Source organism: Rhodamnia argentea, chromosome 1, assembly GCF_020921035.1.
Source record: "Rhodamnia argentea isolate NSW1041297 chromosome 1, ASM2092103v1, whole genome shotgun sequence".
NCBI classification, from domain to species: domain Eukaryota; kingdom Viridiplantae; phylum Streptophyta; class Magnoliopsida; order Myrtales; family Myrtaceae; genus Rhodamnia; species Rhodamnia argentea.
In genome coordinates this window covers 21,728,171-21,744,561 of record NC_063150.1, presented here as the reverse complement: position 1 = coordinate 21,744,561, position 16,391 = coordinate 21,728,171, and the positions used below count along the sequence as shown (strand labels likewise).

General features: G+C 40.7%; 1 protein-coding gene and 1 pseudogene across 1 annotated transcript; one reads left to right on the top strand and one right to left on the bottom strand.

Moving 5' to 3' along the window:
* The first annotated feature begins 10,153 nt into the window (after window positions 1-10,153).
* LOC115734061 overlaps window positions 10,154-16,391 on the top strand; it is a 227,610-nt pseudogene continuing 221,372 nt past the window's right edge.
* LOC125314686 (putative disease resistance protein RGA3) lies at window positions 12,271-13,896 on the bottom strand. Its single transcript, XM_048277563.1, has one exon. It carries the CDS (start codon window positions 13,894-13,896, stop codon window positions 12,271-12,273), a length of 1,626 nt encoding a protein of 541 aa, XP_048133520.1.

Sequence of the window (16,391 nt, the reverse complement as noted above, 5' to 3'; positions counted from 1 at the left end):
TATATATGGGATCTCTGACTTATGAACAAGAAAACGATATGCATTGCTATCTGAGCATATCCGATAAAAACACGATCAACAGTCTTTGGTCCTATCTTAACCTTTTTAGGCTTAAGAACCGCAACCTTAGCCAAAGACCCCCACACTTTGAGATAATTCAAGTTAGGCATTCTGTCTTTCCATTTCTCATATGGAGTTTGTTGTGTCCTTTTGTGGGTACTCTATTTAAAATAAAGTTTGCTGTCAAGACAGCTTCCCCCACAGATTCTACAAGAAACCGTAACCTGTTCAACAATGCATTCATTGTTTCCTTTAGGGATCGATTTTTCCTTTCCGTCACACCATTCGATTGCGGTATATAAGGGGTGGTAATTTGGTGAACGATATCAAATTCAGAACAAATTTCCTCAAAAGGAAATTCATATTCACCTCCTCTATCACTTCTTATTATTTTTATTTTCTTATTTAACTGATTTTCAACCTCACACTTATAAGTCCTAAAAGCATTCACATCTTCATCTTTACTGTTAAGTAAATAGATATAGTAATACCTCGAGCAGTCATCTATAAATGTGATAAAGTACTTCTTACCACCTCTAGAAGGTATTGCTTTCAGATCACAAATGTCTATGTGTATTAAATCTAAAGGTTCAGTAACTCTATTATCTACAGAATGAAAAGGAGGCTTAGAAAACTTAGATTCAACACACACTTGGCACTTTTCATTTGGACAGTCAAACTCCGGCAATAGTCCCATACTCATTAATTTCTTTATTGACTTATAGTTAACATGTCCTAGTCTTGCATGTCATATATTAGAAGACTCAAGCACATAAGTAGAAGCAACTTTATTTGTAGCATCTTTGGTTATAACAATCATTACATTCAACTTGAACAAACCATCACTCAGATAACCCTTTCCTACATACATCTCATTTTTGGAGAGTACAAACTTGTCAGATACAAACACCAACTTGAAGCCATTCTTGCTAAGGAGAGATCCAGATACTAAATTCTTGCGAACATCCGGCACATGAAGAACATTGTTCAGTGTCACGCTTTTCCCAAATGTCATCTTCGGAGCAATCTTTCCAACACCTTCAACTTTGGAGGTTGATGAATTACCCATATAGAGTTTTTCATCATCCCCCATAGTTGTATAGGACGAGAACATCGATATGTTTGCACAGATATGACGAGATGCTCTAGTATCAATCCACCACTCCTTGGGGTTTCCCACAATATTACACTCGGATATCATAGTAGTCAGATTAATATCATCAACACCATTGGAAATCTCTTCCACCACATTTGCCTGAGTTTTCTGCCTTTTCTTGCTTCCGCAGTCTTTGGCTCGATATCCGGACTTTCCACGATTAAAGCATTTGCCAACGAACTACTTCGGACCTTGGGTGAATCCCTCTCCGGACTTACTAGGCATTTTCCTCTTCTTGTTGGGTTTCGATCTTTCTTCAACAACATTGGCCCTTGAGACCTCCGGATTTCTGCCAACTTTCTTCTCGGAAGATCTATTATCTTCCTCTATCCTCTACCGAACAATCAAGTCTTCAAGTGACAACTCCTTTCTCTTGTGTTTGAGATAATTCTTAAAATCTCTCCAAGAAGGTGGCAATTTTTCAATAAAAACAACCACCTGAAATGATTCACTTAGAGTCATTCGTTCAGCATGAATATCATGCATAATCACTTGAAGTTCTTGAACTTGACTTAAGATGGTCTTTGAATCGACCATCTTGAAGTCTAGAAATTTGCCGACAATGAATTTCTTCAATCCGGCATCTTCGGTTTTGTATTTCTTGTCCAGACTATCCCATAACTCCTTAGCCATTTTCAGCGGACTATAGACGTTATAGAGAGTATTATCTAGACCGTTGAGAACATAATTGCGACACAGGAAGTCAGAATGCTTCCATGCATCCACAGCAGCAACCTTTTCTTTATTTGTCTCTCCAACGTCCAATTTAGGACCATCCTCATTGAGGAATCTTGCCAAGTTCAAGGTTGTGAGATAGAATAACATCTTTTGTTGCCATCTCTTGAAATCAGACCCGTTGAACTTTTCCGGCTTTTCTCCATGGTTTGGAATAGGAGTAATCGGAGTCGAAGTCGAAGCCATTTCTTTAAAAAATAAAATAAAACATACTAATGAACGACGTAACAAAGAAAACTTACAAAGAAAACGTCGATGACAAATTATATCAGACAACACGTGAGTATGTGAGCGACAACAATTCGGGAAAGACAACTATACGAAAGTTGTATTCAACACAAAAGTCCAACAGAACACTTTCTTCAAATTGTAAGTAGTATACGAAATGTACAACCACATAGAATACTCACAATGTTCACGAAAAGCAAAATACATTTATCTCGAAAAACAACTCTTATAAACATTACGAATGAAGTTCGAGAATGATCATTCGAACATCATAACAAAAACTTGATACACCACTGAACGAACGAAGAACAGATTGTTCACAACAAAAAATTATATGAACTAAGCGCAAAAACAAGAAGTCCAATACAGAAAATTTGTCTTAAGATTGTTGTAGTCTAAGTTCGTATAAATAGAAATAAGATTGAAAGACTAACCTTTAGCCAATGTAAAACGAGAACGCAGAAGATTGATCCGAGCCCAACGAATGTTATTGTGTCCTTAAGACAAATTTGTCCCCTCAATTTTGTACCCGAGGACGTTGGACAATTGTCTCCTAGGATAGAACGAATCGCGTTCCTCCGAAGCGGTACTTCTTCAAAGGACTCCAATGAAACGTAACTTTGTAGGATTATCGTACGGAATGTATGAGGGAAAAACAGGTATGCAAGTTCTTGAAGAAACTGAAAATGTATGCTCAGGAAAAAGAAAACGTGTCCCAAAATGGCCTATTCGAGGACTATTTATTTTGGAAGAACAAAAAGCCATGAAGAGTCACGAAGCTTGAATTCGGGCGGTAGTTTACATAACCGACTCTTTTCGAACAATTGCGTTTGTCCGTTATTCTTTAACGAATTTTTTTTCCTTTCGAACAATTGCAACTGTTCGTTCGTGGACGAATGTCCAGAAATTTCTAGACAATTCCGTTCGGCTATGTGTCCGTTCGGCAAAAAATAAAAGACTGATGAGCAAAAAATAAAATATAAAAAATGGAATATAAGAAGCCCCGACCCCGGGCCCGGCCCTGAACCGAGCCGAGCCGGCAAGCGGACAACGGCGATGGCGCGCACCTGGGCCAACCTATCTTTGCGTAGGTCCTCTCCCTTCCACAAAAGTAGGGTGCCCCTTGGGGCCCAAACCCATTTGCAAAGTTCTAATATATAAACCCATCTCCCATCTATCTCTTATCCTATGTGGGACTCCCACACTTCTCATTCACACTTAAAGGACTTAAGGGATTACATCCTCAACAATTCTCAATGACGGTGGACTCGACACTTGAAATCTGATAGGGGTCGCATATTTTCCTGCCCCCAACAACGATGTTCCTCCTCCAACATGCGATGATGGAAAGTTGTCCCTTCATCTCTCACTTGGTTTGCAGCAACAAGCATTCTTGCCCCAATCACTGGACGACAAGTCAAGTCTAAAGCTAGAACAAAACACGAAGATCATGCACACCCACTTTCCATTGAATTTCTCCATCTTGCTTGTTTTTCCGTGAGCTCTTTCTCTCTTGTACTGTCTATTTGTATGCACTAGATTTTCTATGCTAGGTGGTAATTTTATATTGTTACTCAAGACCGCTGAACTCAAACAAGGAAAGGAATCAAAATTTGAAGAAAATGAAAGCGCAGAAACAAAGCATTAAATGAGATTCCATAACTTGGGTATGCAATTAAGCCACTTGCCACAATCCAGAAAAAGATAAAAAAAAAAAAATTAAGCTACTTGCCAAATAAGATATTAGTGATATTATGATATTTACTTGATTCTCCACATCTATCGGGATTATGCATGTCTCCGATTGATTACAATTGGTATTATTACCATAATAGTCATCCCATAGAACCTATAAATAGGTTCATGCATCACTTATTAGCCTATCAAAATAGACACCACAATCAATATTTCTGTTTTCGATATCTTGTTATTCTCAACTTAAGAAATGGCCGACAAATCATGTATAAAACATTAATGATAGGAATGAGCAAATCGAACCGGACCCGATAGATCGAGTTGGTCCGGTCTTTGAGGGGGCGGTCCGATCCTCAATCTTAATAAATGGGACTGGTGATTGGGTGGTCCGGTCCCGCTTCCATGGTGGATGGGACCGACTCGGACCACTCGGATCGGACTACTTAGAATATATATAATATGTACAATTAGAAACAAAATTAGAAATTTTTGAAGAATGAAGAATTAGATAACCTAAATTTTCTATCTTTGGCTTGACACTCACTTCTCTCCTCTCACATTTCCAATGTAGCTCTGCTCGACGCTCGCTTCTCTTGCCTTCGCCTCCCCGCTCGCTCCTTTCACAATACCGCTTCTTGCTTGTCCGCTTTGTCGCTCCTCTCGCCTTTTGTCGATATGCGGTCTTTAATCATGCTTTGTCTTGACTTAATCTGTGTTTTGTCTTAACTATATTATGCAAATCCATTGTTTTGTTTGCACTTGGATTCAGTGAAATATAAGTATAATCCCACTTTGAACTTGATTCTTTTCAACTTGAGGAGAATGATGCAGAAGCATAATCCTGTTTTTGTTGTTTTAAATGTTTTTCTTCCTAATTTAGCCCATTTCATTATTTTAGGATTATAAATACTCATCTATATATTTTATTAGGTTGGATGGTTGAGATTTGAAGTTATTAGTATAGATCTAAGAGTTAGATTTCTTTTAATAGCTGGTGTTTGCGGTCCCACTGGGACTAAACTAGGATTGGACCGGCCTGGACCATGTACACCCCTAATTAATGAGACTACGGTTCCATGAATACTATCGCATCTGTGGAAGGACCAATAAGTAAATAAACCTTATCAAGAAATGCGCGAACAATGTAAGATGACCGAAAAATCTATAGATGACAATGAAAACATTTATTATTCTTATAAGTTTTTTAGGCCCTATTTCCCGACATAACGATATTCGGATCAATCAAAGTTTAAAACTAGGGAGATATCGGCAGTCAAAGAGCAAGTCAATTTTTTTCTTAACAAACATGGCAAAAAGACGAATTAGGAATAAGATTATTTCAATTCGGAAAGAGAAAATTCTCCCATAGGATTAATTGGATTTTGCTTGAAAACGTTCTTTATGAACCGTTTTCCCCTTTAATCTCTCCTTTGTCCTTGGATTTACTAGTAAAATAATATTGAATTATTCAAAGAACTGATAACGGAGATAGGAACCGATGTTATTGGATGACGTTTTCCCTTTAATTGCTTACCATCGAGGTTGCAATTAGGAAACACCGACACTCTTCACACAATGTCTAAGTAACCAGTGGTACTAGATGAACAAGTCGGTTATTTGGACATTGTGTAAAGCACGGGTCCACCTAATAGGAAGTCGAAGCTTTTCCCTTTGTGACTCCACGCGTGGGAGAATACTATATATGCCTACCCAGCAGTCGTTAGCTGAAATTGACCAGGTGTCTACCTTCACTTGTTGAAGCCTTTAAGTTCCCTCTAAATTTTTTTCTTCCCTAAAGAGAGGGAAGATGAAGAGAACTTATGGAGAGATCCTTCCACCATACCGAGGAGTTTCTTCCTCTGTCTCCTCTTGAGTCTTGTCCAAAATTGTTTTCCCCTTTAGTCTCTCCTTTTTCCTCGGATTTACTAGTAAAAAAATATTAAAGTAGTCCGAGCATTTACAACGGAGACAGGAGCTAATGCCACAGATGATGACATTTTCTCCTTTAATTGTCGACCAACGAGGTTCCAACTAGGAAGCACCGATACTCTCCGGGGGCTTTCGTGTTGTGTCTTGTCGTGCCGTGCCCGATACTCTTCGACATAGGACTGACACGTGGTGAGTACTCTAAAAATGCCAATAACATGCAAGTCCAACATCTCGACGTGCTATTTCGACATGCACGGGTCAATTTTAAATATTTTCAATAAATTATAATATGAATTTATCAAATTTGTATATACTTAAGTCATATACCCAATCACCACAAAATTAATATACCAAGTCAGCCAAAAAAAAATACCTAATTGTGCATCCCTACGGAAGAAGAAGAAGAAGAAGAAGAAGAAGAAGAAGCAGAAGAAGAAGAAGAAGAAGAAGAAGAAGAAGAAGAAGAAGAAACATCACTGCTAATATTTTAATATACACATGATAATTTATCACGTATATATAAAAATGTATTTAATATACAACATGTCCCAACATGTCGAAATTCTTTATTTTTTGAGAAATGATGTGTTAGTGTTTTGTGTCGTGTTGTATCACATGTCCGTGTCGATATTAGTTAGGGTTTCAACACAAGAGAAACAAAAAATTATTTTGGTCAATCTAGTGACTCCAGTCCAACCCAAAGGCACCGAGAACCAAGGTCTTTATCCAATTTTGTGATTTGAGGCTCCATTTCACGAAAAAAGAGAGTCAAAAAATACTTTCCTAAAAGTTATTTCTAATATTTCTTGTAAAAATAAATGAACGAAAAATATTTTCATCGTCCATGAATATATTTAGACATAAATTATTGGTGATAATCAAAATATTTTCTATTGATTAACTACTTTAAAGGATATAAGAGATTATTTTTTGAAAAATATTTTATAAAAAATTCATTTTTTACGAAAGAAACAAATTAATCTTCATTTATTTGGTCTCTCCATTTATTTCGTAGAAAATAAATGATTGCAAAATATTTTCTTAAAACTAATTAATTGCATCACCTGAAACAATCTATCAATAAAAAATATTTTCATTATTGACAATAATTATGACTAAATATTTTCGTGAATAACTTAAATAATTTTTATCTATCAATCTTTATAAGCGATACGATCGATCATTTTTAAATATTATTTTCAAATAATAATATTTTTCGCAAGATAAATTTACACTTGACTTTCCTTCAAGAATATCAAAACACAAAAATGTGGTATCCTTTATTAATCTTCATGCGAATGTGTGAATCACACAGCCCGATGTGTACCCGTTAAGTTTCCATTCATGCATAGGGATGGCGGATGCAACTTGGCGACGAATGTGATTTGAACACTGAATTTACCAGCAATAAAATTAGATACTTAACAATTAATTTTGAGGTGTTATGAATACTAAACTACTAGTTTAACTCTTGTTCTTTGCGCGGGTTTATACATAGTTTTGTTTATAATTTAGTTGGAATTTTGGAAAGAAGTACACAAGTTTAACAAAACTATATATTTTTTATATTGACACGGACGAAAATATATTGAAAATTTGTAAGCAATGCATCTCTAAATAGCTTCAAACATGTTGGCGCACATATTCTTGTGATTCGGTGTTTTGTGTAAACTGCATAAAATAAGAGTATTGCAACATTGCAATGATTTTAATCTAATTTTTCGGTTGGATTTTTCACGAAGATTTTGTACTTATTTCGAAGTCATGATATCCAAAATGGGGCTGTACATGATTTTTTTACTTTGGATTGTTAGTTATTAATTCATGAGCTATTCTGGTTTTTGGGTGGAAAAAGAACTCCGGAGTAAGTAATGAATGAAATAAATTTAGATTTTCTCTTGTCAGAAACTTCATTTATTACTTACGGTTTTCAATAGGTTTATTTAAATAACTAATTGATCTCGTTTTGTACTCGATCATGCTTCATTATATTTAAATACAATGTTTCAATAGCTAAGCAAACATTTATGAGCTCCTTACATGTCCCATAGTTCCATTAATCTTGTTTGTTTGTATGAAAATGAGGATGCACAAGATTTAGACACGTGACGTAACCTTCGAAATGTATCCTACCATTTATCACGCAATAATCCCCATTGAAACACGTTTTCCGTCCCTACTAATCTTGTGAATATTGCGCAAGCATTGGAAAAACGGGGTTTCCTCCGGGTGATCAACCATGCCCAAGAGCCTCTTGGAGGAGGCGATCAACAGGTCGCGCAGATTCGTCGAGCAAGAGATGGAGGCCAAAAGAGGATTTTTCACACTACGGATCTTACGAAGAGAGTCACATACAACAGCAACATGCACTCGGCTAAAGTTCACCAATGGATTAAATTGGCACAATTACAAAAGGTTTATGACTCAATTTTTTTTTAAAAAAAAAATTAGATTGAACAACGCATTCGCAATAGGTTTAGAACTTTTTTGATAATTCTTCCCTGGAATAGGTATTGAATACTCACGAAATGACAGTGCTCAGTTCTTTGTTTCGTAAGTCGAGGCGATTACTATGGCCGAATGTGTACAAAGTTTCTCGCTTATATTGTATCTACCCATCATAGCACGTACACTCTTGAATCTAGCCACTATGAATGAGACAAATCGGTAAGATGATCCTCAATGATTGATCATTTTCACCAACGGGAACTTTAGATGTTTTCATTCTTTTCTTCTTTTGGGTAGAAAAAAGGATGTTCCTCGACGATTCACTTTATTCGCGTTCTAGCGTTAGCGATACCAAAACTTGTGCACCCGAGTTGATACAAAGTACCAATACCAATACCCTTTGTTGGATTCTCTAGGAGTCTGTCCTACCATACTTTGAAAGGCAGCTCTAGTTCGGTTCTCTGATGCATCGCAATAGCTCTAGTTCAAAGCATGTCATGGATGGAGATCTTTTGCAATGACTTCCTCACAACCGGTGGATCGACGTTCCTCCAATTCCTGGAGCGCTAGCGATAAATGGAGATCTTTTGCGGGTAAGTAGCTTTAGCCGGATATCATTGTTCATCTCCGAACTTTTCCGGAACCATGGTATGATTGGCCGACACACTGGGATCATCTTCTCGCCTTTATTACTGTACTCTCTCATATGCTAAGTTAGTTGAAGAGCTCTTCAGAGTTCGGGAAGTTAATTGACATGACAATTTGTACTTTTCTTTGGTAAAACGAATCCTGTGTTTGCCTTTCCGAAATGGCTTGTGCATCAAGTATTCTAACATAGCTATCTGACTAATCCAAACTTGATTCAACTTAGTTTAGATCGTGCGACCCTCGCTTTGGCGGGTTCGAAATTGTCTAAATGAGACAGATGTATGTTGAAAACAATGTTTTTTCCGCCGCAGTGGTCAATGTGGATTCTAGATATTCTGCAGTTTTGGTATTTATAAACATTAAGATTGCAATCATAGTAGTACGTAGAAACTACGTTCCTTCATTTCTGACACGAGAATTGACAGACCGAGAACGTTCCAATAATTGCGGCATTTGCGGCTCATAACAAATGACCGGTTTAAGAGTGTTGAGCACCGACTCACGGCAAACAAGAGAGACCCAAGAGTGTCAATAGCGTGCTTCTTCAACGACACCCTTCGGCGATTTTCATGGCTGTATGGACCCATCAAGGAAATAACATCGTTAGACAACGCCTCCAATCTACGAGGAGACTACACTTCCAAGCTACACCGCCCATTACATTTCTATAAGCCCGGATGGAGCTTCTGCACTTCCCGATTTCTAGTTGTACTCCCCGTAAATTTATTAATGTGGTCTTATTAATGTCCGCATTTGAAGATAAAAGTCCGTCCATATGTTCATCTATGTAAAACTACCACGAAAGGGATTCCCTTTCTTCATCGTTCGATCATCGACGCTTATATAGTTTTAATTGATAAAACTATGAGAACCAACACAACTCTCAAAAACAAAGATCATTTTCTAAACAAAAGCGGGGCCAAAAGAGAGAACCCAAAATAGAGGGAGAGGAAGATTGACACATACCCCTCTAAAATCGAAATAAATGTTATCATTAGATGAAACCGCACCGAATACTACGTATGACAATTACAACACTAATCTACAATGAGAAAAATTGCGCTTTCGGGAACATTTCTGTTTGGTTCATCTTCGAATTCCACTCCGTGCGGCGAGGATAAAAAGTGAAATTCTTGCCGTCCTCCAACTCGCTCAAAGACAATAACCGGAATCGATCCCATGGCAAAAATCTATGTACACACACCAGATTTTCTATGAAACAATAGGTTTCCATTCGGGAACCCAATTGATCTATCGAGTCGACATCGCATTAAGATGATGCAAGTATGGATCCAAGGGCTAAGACGACATCGAAACATCCCGCCATCTATCGATGGTCAACTCTGTCCTAACAGATTTTCTTTTCCATAAATTGCAAAACTTGTGTACTAGCTGCCCCGTCCCCCCAAAGAATCAGCCATTATTAAACATTCATGTCATTTTCGCAACAAGCGGTAGCTCATATGATATGAGTCATATCATGCGTTGTAATGTCTCGGCTATAAAGAAGCTGCTCATATCATGCATTGCAATGTCTCCATAACATTCAATTCATAATCCAAACTCATCTCCAACAAACTCACATTCACAGTGAAATTGAATTGCAGTAGAGAGAGAGAGAGAGAGAGAGAGAGAGAGAGAGAGAGAGAGAGAGAGAGAGTCTGGAACAATGCCGACCATTGATTTGGCCTCCGCGTCTAGCGAGTAGAGCTACGAAGACTCGAAAGCCGGCATCAAAGGCCGCATCCCCATCGGAGACGCTAGGTTTCTTCCAAGCGGTGAATCCCGGAGTTCCTGCGGCAGTGACGGAGATGAAGGAGGGAGTGAGGAGGTTCCACGAGCAAGATGATGGGGCAAAGAAGGTGTTCTCCCCGCGCGACATGACGAGGAAGGTGGTGTACAGAAGCAATTTCGATCTGAACACGCCGTCAATGGCGAACTAGAGACTGGAGAGACGCTTTCTTCTTTCGATAAATATGCACTGCGAACATGGTGAAGAGAAACTAGTTAATGAAAGAAGTAAATAATTGAAAGGAACACATGATAGGTGATAGTCTTTTCACCTACCTACTATGCTAAAAGTCGGATTCATCCTCTTCATCCCGCCAAACAATGATTGGAATGTGGGCAAGTCGTGGCCATTCCTCATGGCGATTCTCTTTCAGAACGGAACAACCAATGATTCTCAATTCCTTCAAGCATGTGAGGTTGCACATCTCGGATGGCAAATGCTTTAAATTTTTACGGTTAGATAATACAAGCTTTTCGAGTAGAGAGAGATTTCCAATCCATTCCGAGCATACCTCTCGATTCCAACAGCCACGAATCTCGAGAGATTGCAGAGTGTGGACATGTTGAATCCCCTCGGGTAATTGCATCAAATCGGTGATCTTAAGAACACATAGGCTCATAAGGAATGGCCATTGGGTGTCAAGCTGGTCGAGTCCTTCACAACTCTTAACGTGGAGTTCCCGGAGCGAGGAAAGGTGGCACATGCCACGAGAGAAGCTCCTTATGTTGCAACCATCGAGGCTCATGAACTCTAGCTTATTGGCCGATCGCAAGAGAGTCTTGAGCATCGGGGAATCCACATTCCTACCAATAAGAGATAGACGCTTTAGTTTAGAGAAAGGGGTGGATGTGGATCCCATTGCGGCTTCTGACGGGCAATTTGGATCGGGCTTTATTTTCAACATTTTCGCGTCCCATATGGTCAAGTGCTCCACACTGGGGAATTGTGGCACGAAATTCAAGTGGGGACAGCGCCATATTTCCACGGACCGAAGTTTTGGGAAGGATAACTGGTGACGCTTTTGATATAGTCCCCTACTTCCCCACCATCCCTTCAGCTTGCGGCATACCTTTAGTTCCAATCTCTCAAGAGATGGGAAGAAGGTGCGTGCGATCTTAGATTGCCCCACGTCACTTGTCCGTTGAACGGACTCCAACGCATGCAAGTTCCGAAGAATCAACGTCCTTAAGGAAGGGAGTTCACTCAAGGATGGTAGGTGGCTCATCGACCAACACTCTTGAATACACAAGTATTCAAGGTTGACCAATTTCCTCAAATCTCTTGGAAATGTTCTAAGGTACCTACATCCAATGAGTTTAAGGAACTGCAAATTCACCAAATCCGTGATTGAATCCGGTAAACTATGGAGAGATTCGTTTTGAACAATACCAAGATACCTTAAGTGCTTCAACTTTTCAATGGAGGAAGGAAGGAGAGGAATATTTACATAGTCTAAATGCAACACCCGACAATGTTTACCCCTTGAAAAAACTCTGTCCAAGTTGAGTACATGCCAGCAACCTTTCAAGAAGATTAGTGTCTGCAATTGGTGTAGATCGAGCAGAGACATCATTTTCTCTTACGAGAAAAATTCTGAAGTAAATGACGCATGTCGAATTCCTCTACCATTATGTCTGCCTTCAAAATTAACAATCTCGCATTCACCTTCAGCAACTTTTTGGGCAAGATCGTGCATGAGATCATGCATCTTGAAAGCTATGACCTTGCCATCCTTGCCTTTTCTTTCAACATCGAGGAATGACCTCCACAGCAGTTCTGACAAGTACATGTCTGCGACCTCTTCAAGGTTATCCTCCCCGTTGTGTGACTCAATAAAGCCTTCTGCCACCCAAAGATGTATCACCATCTCTTTATCGTAGACATAATTTTTCGGAAACAATGAGCAGTATGCAAAACAATGTTTTAAGCGTGAGGGGAGATGATCGTAACTGAACTTGAGGACTTCCATTATTCCACCGTCTTTCTCAGCAATTTCTGGTATATCTAGAAGTTCACGCCCCTCGTAACAGAGCCATTCATCTTTCTTTTTGCCGTAGAGAAGGCTTCCAATAGTTCTAACGGCAAGGGGAACCCCGGCGCATTTTTTAACTAAATCTCGACCTATCTTCTCCTGTTCCGAGTCTAATGATTCTTCCCCATCTTCAAAAGCATTTTTCTTGAATAAGTTCCACGACTCATCTTCAGATAAGCCGCGCAGATCATAGATAACAGATCTCGCATTCGTGACCTTCGCAACTTCGTGGCTGCGAGTAGTTACAAGTATCTTGCTTCCCCATTGACCACCCTCTAGCCAATCTCCAAGCTTCAACCATTCATGCCGATCTTCATTCCACAAATCATCCAAAACAAGCAAGTATTTCTTCCTCCCTAGAGTCTCGCGAAGAAGACTTGGCAAGTCTTCATCGTGACGGCCTTGACAGTCGACATTTGCTTTTTTAAGTAGCTCTTTGATAAGGGAATTTACATCAAAGACATCAGATACACACACCCACATCTTAAGCCCAAAATGTTCTTTTACCTCCCCATCGTCGTACACTAGTCGTGCAAGTGCGGTTTTCCCAAGACCACCTTTACCAACGATGGCTACAAATGACACGCTCTTGTTAGAGGAGGAACTCAACAAGAGTTGCTTGATCTTCATTTTGTCCTCTTCCCTACCGATTATTTTTGCATCAGGTGAGGGACGTTCAGGTTTCTTTCCTCTCCCGATGGCCATTGTTTCCTCCGGATGCAGCTCTAATTTTAATAACTTACTATCGTTTTCAATCTCATCCAGTGTCCTCCTAAGTTCCTGAATCTTATTAGCCACTTTGAGGCGCTGTGCGAGCTGATTCGATTTAGAGAAGAAAATGCGTACCGATTTCGACATCTTGTTTCCAGGAGTGACCTCCCGCCTCAGATCTTCAGTCGCGACATCGTCGAGCAAGTCCTGGACGTCGTACAGCACGTCCTTGAGCCTCTTGAGCCAGAGCTTGACCTGATGCTTGTCCCATTGCTGCTTCTCGGCATCCAAAAGCACAGCTCGGATGGCCTGGACGGTGCCCTCAAGGCTTCGAAGCTCGTCCTTGGCACCACGGAGCAACTTGATTTGCCGAAAAAAGAAGGAGCCTGCAGGCTTCGCAATTTCGGTGGCGAGGCTTTTCAGTATGTCAGTGGCAAGGCTGAAGAGCGCTGCTTCCGCCATTTCCGAAAGGCAAAAGCAGGGGTTGAGGAGAGTTTGAGAATGCTGTTGTTTGGAGACGATTTGGTGGCGCCTCACGATCAACTTCAGGCACGAATGTATAGCAAGGGTAACGGCATCTCCATGTTACTTCATGCTCAGTTAATCCACCAGATGAAATGGCATAACTTGCAACAGAGAAAAAGAATAGCGTGGATCAGTTGTTTCTTCATGCTGAAGCCCAATTGGCTAAATCCACCCCTCAATTGGCTTCATTTACACCCTTGACGGTTAGAATGACAGAAATACCAAATCCGAATTGCTCTCCCCGAATATAGAGGTGGCAAAATGCGACCACATCCGAAATAGATCCAACCCTACACAAGTAGACTACGAAAAATCGGCAACTCGTGACCAAATCTAATTCTGCCCAATGGAAAGGGAATTTACAAATAAAAAGATGAGCATGTGCAAATTTTATGCAGCGTGAAGGACTCCTGGGGTCCCCAAACAGAGGGACTAAAAGAGAAAAGAGAGGATAGACCCGATGTCACGCCCCGACTCTCGAGCTCGCGACATCCCTACCAATTCGCCACAGATCATAGATGATAGCGTCCCGGGCAAGCTATCGACCTACGTACTTAAAACGCATGCGGAACGTGCTACACTCCCAAATAATTACAAACAGCGGGGATAGTCTAATAGGACAACTCAACAGTCGTTCATTTAAAAGACCTCTTCACTCATTAACCAAAAGCATACGAACTTTATCCCTACGAGCTACAAGCAATCACACACAACCCCACACTTCGGGGCTACTATCGGGGATCTCAAAACAAAGGTACTAAGGTTAAACCTTCATCTACTTCAAAAGACTAATCCAACAGCCAAATCTTGGCATCCGTGAGTTCCATCACTCGAGACCCGAAAATGTTAGCCCACGACGGGGTGAGAAATAAATCTCAGCGAAGTCAACGCCTAAGCCCGGCTATGACGTTGATTCGCCCAGGGCGTCCTATCAAACGGATATAATCTCACAGAGTAGATAATCCAACCATATGCAAGTTTACCCTATGAAGCCACACATAATGCGATACAAACTTGACATAACAATCAACCAATCAATTAATTAGCAAAGTATCACACAACTTGCATGCACATGATACCACATGCGGTCCATTTATCATCACATTCGACCCATAGATTCAGCACACTAGTCGGTTGGTGCTCTTCCGTCAAGACCGGACATCGTTTTATTCCTTCAATAAGGACGACCGATAGTCCCCTGGTACCCCCGGGACGGACATATCTAGAATAATAAGTATCGTCCTCTGGTACCCCCGAGTCGATGATATTAATCCCCCCGGTACCCCCGGGACGGATATATTAGGCAACTCATGAATCGTCCCCTGGTACCCCGGGCCGACGATAATAATCCCCCTGGTACCCCCGGGACGGATATATTATGCAACTACAACTCACGAATCGTCCCCTGGTACCTCCGGGCCGACGATAATTCTCATGTGACCACCCAAGCAATTCGACATTCAATTAGTTCATTTCTCAAATTTAGTCGAATGCTCATATACGCATGCTCAAAGACTTGGCCCAAGGCCGTTTTCATGCTAAAATATGCAATTTGATCTCATACGTGGTCACATGAATGCACAACTTCATCGACCGATATTTCACGCAAAACGAGACGAGCAGTCTCCGAATCAAGCATCCACAACATTCAACAATTAATGAGACGATCAAACAATTGAAGTCATTCAATCTCTCCATAATCTCCAATTTCCAATTGACAGTCAATTGCGCCCTCGATCATAACCATTCGCTCGCTCGCTCGCGATCAATCAATCACAATCAATCCATTCTAATTCCCAATTAACCACGGATAACTTAGCTGATCCGACTAACTTAACTAATTATGGTCCCTTAGCCTAATCCATGTTTCTAACTAAATTGACCGAAATTAAATCTATCTAAACACCATAATTAATTAATCAACTAACCATAAGCGCAATTAGCGCCATAACTAGGGTTTAGAGGTTGACTCACACAACTGCGGTCGATGTCGGGTCGGGCACGAACTTCGAGGCCGATGTCGAAAAATACTGTTCACCGTCGGAAATACTGTTCACTGCCGGCGGCGCACTGTTCACGCCGGCGAGGCATTATTCACGCGATACTGTTCACCCCAGCACTGTTCACTCGCACTATTCACTGACACTGTTCACACGCACTATTCACTGCACTGTTCACGGTACTGTTCACCGAACAGTAATTTCGGCGAAACGGCCCGGATCGACAACGGAGTCTCGGCGGCGGTATGGCGGCTCGGATCTGAGGGCTTAAGGTGGTCCGGGCGCGCGAGACCGGCGAGCTAGCGTCGGGTCAGGGGGCGTGGGGTGGTCTCGGGCGGCTGGTTTCAAGCGGCGGCAAGGTACAGCGGCGGAGGACCGGCGACGGGCTGAGGAGTCAGGTTCTAGGGAAGCTCGGGCCGAGTCCGGTGGTCG